The sequence below is a fragment of the Tyto alba genome, unplaced genomic scaffold (assembly GCF_018691265.1).
Source record: "Tyto alba isolate M040663 unplaced genomic scaffold, T.alba_DEE_v4.0 Super-Scaffold_21, whole genome shotgun sequence".
Lineage (NCBI taxonomy): Eukaryota > Metazoa > Chordata > Aves > Strigiformes > Tytonidae > Tyto > Tyto alba.
Window position 1 is genome coordinate 18,439,872 of NW_024881295.1, and position 14,380 is coordinate 18,454,251.

At 42.2% G+C, this 14,380-nt stretch overlaps 2 protein-coding genes across 4 annotated transcripts in view; one reads left to right on the top strand and one right to left on the bottom strand.

The window, feature by feature from the left end:
* Positions 1-8,974, top strand: ETFBKMT (electron transfer flavoprotein subunit beta lysine methyltransferase). Of its 3 annotated transcripts, none has more exons than XM_032986105.2 (5): positions 1-254; positions 2,976-3,404; positions 6,604-6,734; positions 7,387-7,797; positions 8,627-8,974. In XM_032986105.2, exons 2-4 carry the CDS (start codon positions 3,085-3,087, stop codon positions 7,749-7,751), a joined length of 816 nt encoding a protein of 271 aa, XP_032841996.1. In that variant the 5' UTR covers positions 1-254; positions 2,976-3,084; the 3' UTR covers positions 7,752-7,797; positions 8,627-8,974. The 3 variants fall into 3 exon arrangements, with proteins under 3 accessions (XP_032841996.1, XP_032841995.1, XP_032841994.1); XM_032986104.2 differs by lacking the exon at positions 8,627-8,974 and adding an exon at positions 1,729-1,893 and having other exon boundaries at positions 2-254; positions 7,387-8,314; XM_032986103.2 differs by lacking the exon at positions 8,627-8,974 and having other exon boundaries at positions 2-254; positions 7,387-8,314.
* AMN1 (antagonist of mitotic exit network 1 homolog) overlaps positions 8,925-14,380 on the bottom strand; it is a 25,014-nt gene continuing 19,558 nt past the window's right edge. The window contains exons 6-7 of the mRNA XM_032986107.2: positions 12,782-12,893; positions 8,925-12,126 (exon numbers count right to left, since the gene is read on the bottom strand). Coding sequence (XP_032841998.2) covers positions 12,053-12,126; positions 12,782-12,893 — 186 coding nt within the window. The 3' untranslated portion in view covers positions 8,925-12,052. The remainder of the gene's footprint in view (positions 12,127-12,781; positions 12,894-14,380) is intronic.

The window sequence follows — 14,380 nt, forward strand, 5'->3', positions numbered from 1 at the left end:
GCCTTTTACGCGAAGCAGGACCAGGGCAAGCACAAGATCAGCGGCCGGGCTTTAGAGAGGGGCAGCCCCAGGCCGCTGCCCCGAGGCGCTGCGGCCCAGCGAAGCCCCGGGGAGCCCAGCGGCCGCGGCCGGCAGCGGCGGCTCGGCCGCGCTGCCGCTTTAAGGGCGGGCGGGGAGCCCGGCGCTCTGCGGCCCTGCAGGCCCCGGCCCCGGCGCCGCGGGGCGGAGCGGAGCTGAGCGGCGGCCGGCAGCAGGTAGGTGTGGGCCGGGCGCTCCGTGGCACCGGCCCCGGTCCCGCCCCGGCGGGGGTGAGGTGGGAGGCCCGGCCCGGCCCGGCGGAGCGGCGGCTGGAGGGGCCCGGCCCGCCCTGGCCTGGCCTGGCCCGGCCCAGGCAGCGGCCCCGCTGTCGGCCTTCCCCTGGCCTCCGCCGCCGCGCCGCTGGGGCTGCCCGAGGCCGGCGGCCGCTCTGCAGAGGGGTGCCCAGCCCGGGGTGGCGAGCTGGGACGCCGGGGTGGAAGCGGCGGCTGCTCCCGGTGGCTGCGGGCCGCGGGGCTGGCTGAGGCGGGCGGTCCCTGGGGCCCCTGGGGTTGTGCTTTGAGAGGCACCTGCTGCTTTCAAAAAAAAAAAAGCAAAACAAAACAACACTTAAATTGCACAGGAATATTTTTTTTTTTTTTTTTTTTTTTTTTTTTGGTGCGTTTGGCTTTGTCTTGTCCTCTTTTCCAAGTTCTGCTGGCCCACTGATTTTATTGCCGATAAGATGGGAAGGACAGGGGTGTCAAGCACAAGGGTATCTATCCTGGCGCCTTCCCCGCACTAGATGCTTAAGCTCAGTTCGGCTTCTTGAGCGCAGAGCTCTTGGCAGATATTTCTCTGCCAACAATTGAGTTAAAAAGAGTAATCATCATGACAGGCAATGCAAAAATATATGCTATCGAATCTCAGCCCTGCTAATTTGCAGCAATTCGTGGGGAAAAAAACAGCATACAGCGTTAGCTGACAAGATTTCTATCTGATTGATTTCAGTTAACTTCATGCTTCCCTCAGGCAGATGAGGATTATATAGCTCTGCCTTCAAAAAGGAAGGCATTCTTTAATTACATTCATTAATTACATAGACTCTGCTGAATGGCATTCTCAAATGTGGAAAAATGCAAAACGTTCAGTTGTATGTCCTTATTTGTAATAAAAATACAAAGCCTTTAGCCAATGCTTTAAACAAAGACTTATTTGGACTATCAACCTTAATATCAAAAGTGTTACGGGAAGGAAGTTCACAGCTTAACATTTTAGTAAGTGACCAAACTAAACCCAGTACTTGAAGCAGAGGTCAGCACACAACAAAAAAGTCGCTAAACACTTAGGAACTTTTACTAAAAATACAGACAAAAAAAAAAGAAAAACTGAAGTAATGAAATATGAAGTGTTAAGACTTTGTTTTATTAGCATATTTTTCCTGTTGTCCCTTTGTCTAGTTTTTTTTTTTTTTAAGGACAACCTGCACAGCTATAGATGGTGAAGCTGGCCACAACTGTTCTGTTGTGGAAAATTGGCAGGGGTGGGCTGAGGTTGATTTTCTTCATGCATCGTTCTGCTTTTTCATGAAAATCACTGCAGAAGAGAGAAAACAATCACAAAATAAGAGGGTGCAGTTTCTCTTGTGTCTCTTTGTACTTGCCATCTTGCTGTTGTGGAAGCACAGGCACTAAATGCTTCTCTGGTCATCAGTTTAGGGGGAGGTTCAAAAACTGAATCAAGTGAGTCTGAATTATTGAAAAGGAATGAGAGAGCAAGATGAGGAAGGAAAAAAGATATGTATTAAAGGATGGATGAAGGAGGAGATCTGAGCAGGAAGGCAGGAAAACAGCTGCTTTCTCTTCGGGCCACTGCGTGGTAAGTGTACTTGCAGGATCGGTGTGGGGAAGACCCAAGGGCTGCGAGAGATGGTGGGTGAGGAGAGGATGGTGCTGAAGTGCTGAGAGGCTGTTCCTCCTTCGCCTCTCAGCTGAGTGCCCTGGCTCTCCACTCTCCATTCTCCTGATTCTTAAATATTTGAGTCTAAACTCTGACATACTAGTCTTCCCTTCTCCTTTTCTTCACTGCTTGTGAGCTGAAAACTGGCCTCGAGTAGTGTCAGAAGGCCTTTGGGTGTGAGCTCATCCCGTCTGAATGTTTCACCTTTTAAAAAATTTTAAAAAATGTGTTGGATTCAGTTTCTCTCTCTTTGGATATCTTGGAGCATGTTTATATAGACTCACAGGAAGTGGGCTACAGTGATGGAGGTCTACTTTCTTTTACAGCTGAGATCATCCATGTGATACTATTGAACCATAAGACTAACTGATCCTCTAAAATACAGACTGAAATGCAACAAATTGGGAATATTCTGATTAAGATCAATACTTGGGGATTTTTTTTTTTTTTCGTTTTGGAGCTGGCAGCCTGACAAATCTGAGGGACAAAGAGGAAAGTCTTTTGAGGAAATATAATTGCTTGCCTTTAAAAAGATGTTTTCATATAAAAAACTCATCACCATTATAAAACTTGTAATTAATGGTGTCTCTCAGACAACCTACTGATAACCTTTGTTATGTCCATAGGCCCTGCAATGCCAGAGCTGTACTGCAAAATCTTAAGATTCGATGGAAGAACCTTAAATGGGAGTAGATTGCTGTGTGTATATCTTCAAGGCAGAGGGAGGGAAATGTTAAAAGGCCGCATGTTTCATTTTTAGCTCTATCAGCTGTCCTGCTAGCTGGTTGTTTCTCACTGGATATGTTTATAGTGTTCTCCTGAATGGGTCTCTTGATAGCTTCTTCCTTAAATGCCACTTCTTTCAGACTTCAGAGGCTCTTTGGGCAGGGGCAAGGCATGCATTCCTGGTCACACAACAGCACGTCAACTTCCTAAAGCCCTGGTGGTACCTAGCCTTGAAGTCACTGAAGAAACAGTACTTAGCATTGTTCTCCTTTCAGGAATTGTCATCCAGCACTATGAAAAACAACATCCTGTGAGTTTGTTTCAAACTCTCTGCCTCATCACCTGCTTCAGGTCAGCTGTGCTCCGAGCTTTCCTTGGGGAGACATGGCCTTCCGTGGCTGGAAGCGGCTCCTCCTCTTGGGCAGGCAGAACACCTTTGCCAAGGCTTGGAGGAGCAGGAGGGGAGGCCCCGCTCCGCGCTGGAAGCGCTGCTGCCATTGGAGCGCCGGCAAGCCTCTGGACCCCGAGGTGAGAGCATTTTTAGAGGAGAACACGGAGGTCACCAGCAGCGGGCACCTCACGCCAGAGATACGGCTGCGCCTCCTCACCCCTCGCTGCAGGTTCTGGAGGGAAAAGCCTGACCTGTGGCCTTACGGGGACCCATTCTGGGCAATTTACTGGCCAGGAGGCCAAGCCCTCTCCAGGTACGCAGCACGCATCACCAAAGTTGACAAGTGCAGTTTGCCGTGGGCCAGAATGTCAGACCTGGCTCTGTTTGTAGCGATTCCTAGTGATGTGTATTTGCCTTATCCATATTCCTCTCTGCTTATATGGGAGAGACACAATAGCTACTGGCTGGCAGTGAAGTTTCAGCACCTGCTGTATATAGAAAAACTTCTGGCTCTGTCGTGGTTTAACCCCAGCCAGCAACTCAGCACCATGCAGCTGCTCGCTTACTCCTCCCCCTCCCAGGGGTATGGGGAGGAGAATCGAAGAAAAGTAAAACTCACGCATTGAGATAAGAACAGTTTAATAACTAAATTAAATAATAACAACAGTAATAATAATGAAAAGAAATATAACAAAAATAGAGAGAAATAAAACCCAAGGAAAGCCAAGTGATGCACAATGCAATTGCTCACCACCCAGTGACTGATGCCTGAGCAGTGATCTGCCCCTCCTGGCCAGTTCCCCTTTGGAATATCCCTTTGGCTAGTTGGGGTCAGCTGTCCTGGCCAGGCTCCCTCCCAGCTCCTTGTGTACCTGCTCGCTGGCAGAGCATGGGAAACTGAGAAATCCTTGACTTAGAGTAAGCACTACTCAGCAACAACTAAAACATCAGTGTGTTATCAACATGATTCTCACACTAAATCCAAAACACAACACTGTACCAGCTACTAGGAAGAAAATTTATTCCAGCCAAAATCAGGACAGGCTCTTAAACTGAAATCTGTTGTCTTCAGTGGCAATGCATGTGTTGATAATGGGGCTGAATTTGGATTTGTGGAAGGGCTGGGCAGTTGCCATCAAAACCTAGTGAGGTGTTTGTCACTCAACGTCACTCCAAACTGGAGGATTTCTATTTTGTTATAAAACATGGGTTGTTTTTTTCTTTTGTAGGAGACAGACAGGAGTGTGGATGTGGGTCTGGTCTGTTGAAAAAAGTAGGTTTATGCTGATGCACTTGGAGTGCTGGTTAGCCTGAATCACTCTCCTCATTTAGGGATTTCAGCAATCTTATTTTCAAGCCTTATTGTGGCTGTCTTTTTAGTCACATCAGAAGCCACGTTTTGATTTTGGTTGCTTACTGTCAAAATGTTCCTGATTCCCAGGAACTAGTTAAGAGTTCTTTTATTCTGTAGAATCAGATCTCTCACTTGGAACAGCAGAAAAAGTTCATAATTGTTACCGCAAAGAACAATCTGTCAGACATTCCCCACATAGATGAAGGGAAAGTGTCGGAAATGGGGCTTTGCTGTTTATCTACAAGAAAGCATAAATAGGAAGGCATTTTGGACCAGGAAAAAGATGAGTCTTACAGTAAAATTGTGAGCTGATGAGCCTGCCATTTAGATGGACTACAGTGTTCCTAAACATTGTGTGATTAAATTAGTACAGTAATTTCTACATTTTGTTATCATATGATTCATATGCCAAGATATTTGGGTAGCAGTAATAATCTGGCATTTCACCACTTTATTGACTTATTGTTGATGCACTTTTTTGATGTATTGGGAATATCAGAAATTAGCTGCATAATCTGGAAAAGTAAAAAGAAAAAGGGAGCATGAAAACATGCTGCTTCCGTAACTGTGCTTTGTTTCACAGTTGGCATTTCCACAAGATCAGGAGTCTCCTCTTTCAAGTTATTCCTCTTGGTGTAACCTAAGACACCTCATCACCCCAGCATGGCAGAGAGCAGCCTCCAACAGCAGCATAACGTGCTGTGGCCGTGCCAGGGGACACAGTGGGTTCCAGCTGTCCGAAGGCACCACAGTCATTAGCGGTAACTTGAGAACCACTCAGGTGGCAACAAGGCACCTGCAGCCTTAGGCCAGATCGGGCTCTACGCGAGTTACTGCTGGAAAGGCACTGCAAATCCAAGCGTAGCCCCTAGAAAGGGGAAAAGGAGAACTTTGTGTGGAGGTGCCAGCACTGTCCTCCCAGCTGTTGGCAAACTAAGGGCCTGGATGGCCCCCGGGGGAGTTGCCAAACAGCCGAGTTGCTGAGCCTCTGCACCAAGGTCCTGCCTGGGTGCCCTCAGAAAAGAGAGCATCTGTAGGTCTCTTGAAACAAATAATGCTGCAACGTTGTGGTAACAATGTAACAGATCTAGGTGCCAGACCTCACAGGAGAAAGTGATTTTTCATGAAAAGTGAGCCAGTTTCACTCTCTGGATTCATGACCACCTGCTCAAAAGCGCCAAGCTGTGCATGTCCAAGCTGTCTGGTAGGATTCCTTGTGATGATGTGTAGGACAATAGGCATGGGATGTCAGGCCCTCCTCATGTCTCCTGGGTTTCTGATCTGGGTATTCTGTACCTTCAGTCCTGGTCTCGACCTTCCTGCTGTCATCTCTTAATGGCTTGAACTGTTGAGGTTTGAGGGTAGGTTGTATTTTGTTCTCCCAGTCTGGGCGCCTGAGAATCTGCATATAGATGTGCTGGGATCTAGGTGCCATCAGCACTTGACACTCATATTAGGCCTCCTTCTGCCATTCCTGCTGCTGCTTCTAGGCCCAGACACTCCCATCCATCCATTTGCTCTTTATGCCAATCTTACATTTCCATTACAGTTCTCTGCCTTGGAACCCACCCGCAAAAGCTGTGCTTGCCAGTAGCCCTGCGTGAAGAGGCAGCCATCACCCTCGTGCCTGAAGACAACATGTATCTGTGTCTGCACAGCTCAGGAAAAGGAAGAGGAGAAATTCCTCTTCTTCCAAGCAGTTGCATAAGCAGTATTTTAGGGCAATGGGTAGGCCTTGTCTTTCGATGAGAGCAATATTCACTGTGAATACATCTTCATGTTTCTTGAGTCAGATTACTTTTAATTTCTGCAAATCCTTACTTTCCTGTTTCTAGTGCCAAGCATTTTATTCACCTTGCAGTTTTGTGTCCATTTATTAGGTAAGCTCACCTGTCAGGGAAGGAGCCAACTGAAATAAAATGTTGCATACTTGGCTGGATTTCTTTTTGTTTGGGGGTAGGGGAGAAGTAAGAAAGACTGTAGTTCTTGATTTTTGTATCAGCACAAACATAAGGAGATATGTACCAGCTGCACACATGGAATAGTGTTTTTAAGACCATGCTTCATTGCACGTACAACAAGAACTCTTATGCAGTGTAATGCAAAACTGAGAAATGTGCATAATCTTGTTCATTGCTTTAACAGTTTTTCTTTTCAGGTATATTTTAGATAATCCACGTGTTGTTAAAGGACGATCGGTTTTGGATCTTGGAAGTGGATGTGGAGCAACAGCAATAGCTGCTGTGATGAGCGGTGCATCACAAGTCCTTGCTAATGACATCGACCCTAGTAAGGCCTTTTTTTTGTCATCTCCGTGCAAAGATATTATTTTTAAAGCACATTCAACACTGACTTTTCTTTGCTCCATCTGGAAGCAATTCAGGTTCCAAACAGAGTTCTAAGAATGCTAAAAAGAGGAATGGTTTTTGCCAGTATTAGAAGCAGGGTTGTACCATCCTCTCCTGCCCTGAGATGATCTCCATAGCTCCCCAGAATGAACATACAGCAACGATGACAAGTTCTTCTCTGTAGGACCATAGCGTTTTCTTGCACTTTCATATGTTGGGGCCTAGGTTTTGCCTTTTCCCCCCAGACTTTGTTTTCCCATAATTGACTTATGAATTCAGTTTATTAATAATTTCTCATTGGTTAGGAAGTATATCCATAGATTAAAGTAGTTGAATATTCTGGTTTGACTCTCTGATTGGTTTCCATTGGTATCCATTCCAGGAACAGTTTTTTCCTGTGTCATGGTACAATGAGGATGAAATTCCATCACTTTATGCCAGGTTTTGACCCATAATGAAAACCATGGAAGTCCCTAGATAGTATAAGCAAAAATATTTAAGAGATGAAATTGAATGTGTCAAGGGAATTTATAAGGGGGCTGAATGGCAGAATCCTAAAACGTAACTTTCATTTTACTTTGACTATTCTTCAGTTGCAGGAACGGCAATGATCTTGAACTGTGAACTGAACCACCTGAATCCCTTCCCCATCACCATTAAGAACATCATTAATTCAGAGGGTGGCAACTGGGACCTTATTGTTCTAGGAGATATGTTTTATGATGAACAACTTGCTGATGGTCTACATCACTGGCTGAGGAAATGCATCAGGATACAGCAAACTGAAGTGCTGATTGGTGACCCCGGCAGGCATCAGTTTTTAAGCCACAGCATTCGCAGTCAGTTGCACAAAGTTATAGAATATTCACTTCCTGAGTATACTAGACAAGAAAACAATGGATTAACATCAAGTATTGTCTGGAGTTATCAGCCCTCAAGTAGCTTGGAAAACTGTTGAAGCTGGCTTTCCAATGAATTTTTGTCTCGCTTGGTTGGCTGCTTTTGTAAGTATGTATGTAAAATGAAAACAGGAATTAAACACAGAACATATCTCTTGCTGCAAAGTAGATTAGTGTACCTTCACAGTATTGATTTCAGTCATACTCAGTGAGGCTTTTGCTCCATCTGAGGTAAAAACTACATGCAAACTGTATTCAAAGGGGCCTGCACTGCAGTGCAAATCCAAAGACAAGTCACATGTGAGAGTTTGCATGCTTGATGTTTTTCATGTATATTCACGTCTTGCTCTCTGACACTATTGTGAAATGGTTTTGGACATCCAACATACTGCTGCGGGGAGAAGGCAGTGGCTTGAAGATTACTGCATTGCTTTCAGACTTCTGCAGCTTATTTACATAGAAAATTATTGCTGTCCTTCATAAAACTCTGCTAGATTATCAGCTCACACTATGCTCAACTTGAAGTGCCTTGCTCTTTTTCTGGATCTCTCTTCTGAATGTCAAAGTAACTAATTTAAATCTCCCCCTTCCTCTCTATAATAAAAATTTACTCTTCCTTGAAGCTGCCAGTGATTATTTAGGAGTTGTACAAAAATCTAAAATATGGCTTCTTGAACTCTAGCCAAAGTAAAAGTTTTTAGTAAGTGGAAAGAGACCAAATAGTAATAGCAATAGGGTAACTTTATTCCTGAGAGAGTAAGGTCAAGTGCTCTACATTCTCTAACTTTGCAGGGGTAAAAAAGGCAATCTGTCACCATGGGAGGCTTGTGAGGGATGAAGAAATCTTTCCTTCTGTGATGTTTCTGAACAGAAGGTAACTAACTAGAAACAGGGAATAAAAGCTGGATATAATTGTTTTTTTTTTTCTCTTGAGGACGTGCTGGATAACAAGCTCTAGAATCATTCTCAGCTACATCTGTCAAGGAAGAACTGTCTGTGGGGTTAAAAAAAAAAAAAACACAACGAAAATTTGATGCAGAGGTAAGAGGTTGTAAATGCAGTAATCATTTGAAGAAGAAACTAACATTTTCAGAATAGTCTTGCAGGGACTGTCACTGTTAGCAGTTAACTGTTGAACAAGCAGCAATGGGGAACTAAAAACTACAGAATGGAACCTAATGCACCTGCCAAATACCAGGTGATGTGTGGAAGCTTATAAATGTGAAAAAGTATGTGGTACTCAGAAAACCATGGTGTTTATTAAATGGGAGTTTTAAGAGCACATTCAGCTGCACATGTATTTCATATCATAAAATATAATTTAACAATTTTTCAGAACTATCCAACCAGAAGGCTTACAAACTTTAATCTTCAGAACAAAATGTAAATATTCTGCAATGCTCACCCAACAATTTACAACAATAACAATATCCAAGCAATACAGATTATGAAGCAGTTAAGTATATACATGATGTTCTTCTCCCACTTCACCCAGTGCTTGTAAACATTTGTTGAAAATGACTGCGATCTAACCTGAATCAAAAAATATTCCAGTAGTTACGCTAGTAAGACTCAAGCTCTGACAGTGAAGGACTTAATGTGACTTACAGTAAACTTCCAAACCTGAAAATACGTTATTAATTCATTGCAGCGTTACACAGAGTTTTAAGCACAAGGTAAGGATAGACCACTAAGTTACACATTTAGAAGAGGCTATAGAAGACAGTAAATACACATGCACATTTAAGGACACAGTGTAAGCTGCCTTTGCCTTCATGACAAATCCAAGGTTACATTAGCAAGAGGAAAAAGGACAACCTTGCCAGCAAGGTTAGCAGTAGCACTGTCCCACAGATTAATTTTTTTTAAGCGTCCTTTGCCGTTACAGATTTTGGTGGTCTTCCACCTTTAGTTGCTTTGTATAATCTTAATTTATAATTTTCTTTCTGGATGTAGCACTTCAGATGAGAGTCTGGTGACCATCACCACACTAAGTTATAGTTAAATGTCTTACAATAACAAACTGAGGGAACTGGGCTTGTTCAGCCTGGAACAGAGAAGGCTTCAAGGGACATATGGATGACAGCTGGGCTCTTCCAGCGAGAAACGGTTTAAACTGAAACAAAACAGGGTCGAACAGGATAGGAGGAAAAGTTTTTCTACCATTAATACAGTCAAGCAGTGGAACAAGTTGCCTCAAAACGTTGTGAAGGTGTTGTCATCTTCAGTTTTCAAGACTTGGCTGGAAAAAGCCCTGACTAAGCTGGTCTCAGCTGACCCCATTTTGGGCAGGAAGTTAAGACCAGAAACCTCCCGAGGCCCCTTCCCACTTGGGGTAACTTACAATTCTACCTTCTTGTGGCACCCTTCCTGAAACCAGAGCTGGCAGCCTGATCCTTATGCTTTACTTACTTGACACAATTAATGAGGTGTCATTGCTGCTGCCTAATCGCATCCAAGATACGCTGCCAATAACGTCAAAGGAATGATGGGCCCTGATTGATACCAGGGATTCCACAGAACAAAACAATAAACTGTTTAGCAAAAAAAAGGGAATAAACCATGGCAGACTAGGTTCTCGGGCCTCTATCCGGTCCAAGGATTTGCTGCAATTACAGCCTTCAGATGCTAGTGGCTAATGTAGCAAACCCAACCTCTCCTGCTTGCAGGAATGGTTTGTACTGGTGCAGCTATACCTATAGGTATCATAGGAACACATTCATCACTTCATCACTGGTCTGAGCCATGGTACTGCATGCAACAAGAATTAGGGATTTAGGCACAGGAGTTTGAAAACTATGCTTTCAGTTACACTTGAACAAGATTTCTAAATGGACTTGCTCTTCCATAAACCCTACAATCACAGAAGAACAGACATGACTGTTAGACATCGTAATATCCCTTAATATTACTGGATGCAACATATATTACCTTCCATGCAATCTGACTTGGAACTTTAAACAGCTGAGTAGAAGACTGGTTTATTTCTGCAACACTTCAAATGAACGTGGCTATGACAAGTGTTAAATTGTAAAATAAACACATTCCTTATGGTTGCCTAAACTCATGGGTTTCTAAGTGTCACCAGATCCATTAAGACCACCCCAGATAAACCCTGCTACTTCCAGATGCAGAGTATCAACACGGTGTGCCACCTGCCCTATATAATGACAAAACTGCTAGCATTTTAAAAAGTTTAATGTAGAAATCACAGAACCATCACAAGAGGTTATGCTGTTTCAAGAAAGCCAATGAACATGACTTACAATTATGATGAGGCCACGGCTCCATCATGTAATAAACTAATTCTATACTTCTAAATTATTTTTCTTTTTCTTTAACATGACTACAATTGAACAATACATAAATGGTAGCTATTTTCAGCTTCTGGAGGCCACTGGACATGTAATAAACTGCATACAGCACAACACATTCTGCTGAACTCTATCATCCTGAAATTCATGTACTCAGACACTAAATTTGGTCCTATTTTACTCACAGCTGTGCTTCTGAGGACTAATGTTGTTCCCTAAAAGGATTTTCATGCAGAAACAGAGGCAAAAGCTAGAGCAAATAAGAATTTTTCCCTATACAAGATTCTTTTATCGGTCATTGCTACCATCCTGAAATTTTTTAAGTTACCACACCGATTTCAAAGCAAGTTTATGTTTACGTGTTCACAGGCTGTTGTTTGGGATGTATAAAAATTCAACAAATATTTGATGGTAAGTAAAACCAGAAACCTGCAGCATCAGTAACATCAGCAGAAAGGTACCTACAGTTTTCTTCCAGACCTAGCAGAAGTACATGGTGAAAACACATTGTTTTGTTACTACTTAAAATACATTCGCATTGCTGTTAATGCCACTCCATTCACCGGTTCTATCTGCTGACTTTTGTCAGATTAAATCCCCAACTTTACAGAAACTTTTGCTTAAGTGTTAATACTATGTTTGGGCTTGGTACTTTTAGTTGCAACTACCTTCTCAAGCTACAAACTCAGAACACAGACTTACTTAAATTTGGTTAGTGTATGTATTTAAGATGCTAAAAGATGCTAAGTAGTAGCCAAATCTAATACTTCAAGGTGGCTGAGCGATGACAGTGTAATATTAATTACAGTTTAACACTCCTCTTAATGAAGTATGATCAGCCATGCAAAGACAGGGCTTGAAGTAGAGACAGTGGGGAAACCCAGACTCACAGGCAAGGACTGGAATGGCGACAGAGACCTCTGGTGGGAACAAGGAGGGAAGCAATCTGGTGGTACAAAAGTCACCAGCTATTTCTCCAAGGTGCTTGTCTTCTGAAAGAACTCTCCCATCTGTAAACTTTACACTCATACGTACACAATAAATAATCAATAAACAGTCCATGTTACTTGCTTGATTTTGTTTGATATGACTAGCTGCTCTAAAACATCTCGGGAACGATCTGCAAAAGAACCAAGGAATATCTTGTTATTCATTCAGAATATATATAGGTGGTGTTTAGAAATTAGGTAAATGGCAAAATTATTCAATTACGTATCTGCATTTATGCTTAGCTTGCTATTACAATATCACATTTCAGATATACCTGTAGTAATTAAAAACCACTCAGTTCTTTCTTCAATCACATAACTGTAAAGCATCACCAACCAACAGAACTTTAAAAACCCAAGATAAATCGTAACATCTCTTCAGTTTTGTTTTTTTTTTTTGTTTTTTTTTTTTTTTCCCCCCCGAGGCTGACCAGTCCTACTCCATTCCATTGTTTCTTGAATGGATGCTGTTTCATACTTTTGGAATAGAGTAGGGGTTTAATATGCTAACGTAGCTTTCTGAAGTCTTATCATCAACTCTGGGTCTTCATCAGCATACTGATGGGAAAAAAAAAGGCAAGAAAAAAAAAATCCCTCTCTGAAGGATGCCATGTTTCAAAGCAAAACTCTCACCTTGCTTCGAAAAATCTCAGTGTATGATTATAATTTTATCTAGCAAGCTATTATTTGTTTGGGATTATTTACAAAGTACAATGTGCTTTTCCAGAGAGCGAGATGACACTATCAGGAAGTAATTACTCTTACTCCCTTCATGATTTGACCTACCTGTTATCAGTGGGCAACCATGGAACAGAAAAATGTGTATCTTCGGACAGCAAGTAAGGACTGCTTCCACAGCAACATCAGTCAGGTTCACACAGCGCTCCATGTGGATCTCCTGTTACGAAAATAGTAGTAACAAAAGCTTGTCAGAGCACCCATAGTTTTGGAGGCAGAGCTTTCATTTGCCCAACCATTTTCAGACATCCTCACCCAGAAGAAATTATGATCTAGTACTCCTCCATGCATTGACCCCAGATGTGGTCCTGCACAGACCAGAAAAATATCCTCAGGAAAATAAGACAGCTTTTCTATGAAGTGCCAAAACTAAAAACATAAAACTGAGCTTTCCCCAAATACATATATCATCCAAGACAACCGAGAAAACTCTTCAATGAGATTCTATGCTGTATGAGACCCATCAGTTTTCCTATGACACACATTCTCCTAGCAATTTGTTGTCCAGGAAAACAGAAACCAAACTGAATTCTGGGGTTTCCCAAAACAGGCAGGATACATGAGTCTCTGCTGAAGTTCCTAATATCTATCTACATGTCTACATAGTTCCTAAAAGAAGTCCAAGAACTTCTTCCAAGACTAGACTAAAACCTGCTTTCTTCATTTCTGTGTAGCTGTAAAACTAGTAGCTGTTGCATGTATTAGTGAAAAAATAAACTCAGAATAAATTAACAGATTATTACCAACATTTTTTTCCCCTTTAAAGTGCTTTACATATTAATAAACATAACCTACAAGAAGAAATACAGAAAAGAGACTATCAAATCTAATGAAAACAGGATTTGGAAAAATATACTTTGAGGATCCTTGGGTAAAAATGAAAAACCCCTATTGTTTTATTGTGAAAGAGCATCTTTCCACATGATAAACTCCAAGGACCTTTTGTAATAAATGCAACTTTGTACAGAATGATGACACAGAAAACAAGAACTGTATTCAGAGAAGCAAGATACACAAAAGCTGTTACACGTACAGCTTTTAGTTCATAAGTGAAATGTGGAATCTGAATGGCTCTGAATGAAGTAAAAAGATTTATAAATCTGCCTGCTAGTTACAGTTGGAGAAATTGAAGAACCTACTTTTTTCACCATGTACCTGACACTGGATTACTGTCTACAAATTTGCACTTTGATGATATGAAACAGAGGTATGAGGACTGTGACACAGACAAGGGAAAGAGTTACATTGAAGAAGAGATTGTAGCAAGTAATTCCATATTCTCTGCTACATTTCTTTTTCTTACTGCTTGTAAACCAAGAGACCTAAACCATTCTGTTTATACTGATAGGACACAACATTTGTTTTTTAAAATTGTCATTCCACACAAACCATTAAATTTTGCCTTATTAAAACTGCATAGACTGCCCTCCTCACATCCAAAAAAAAAAAAAAAAACCACCACCAAAAAACCCCCACCACTTAAAAAAACAAATATAAATGTACTTAAGTACCTGGCTTTTAAGAAACTAGAAACAAGTATTTAGTGCAGGAAAACAAACAAGCAAAATCCATACCACTATTCAGTCTGGCATGACTGAAATTTCCCATTAGTTCCTCCAAAATCAAAGCCCAGTACCTCAGGGTTAC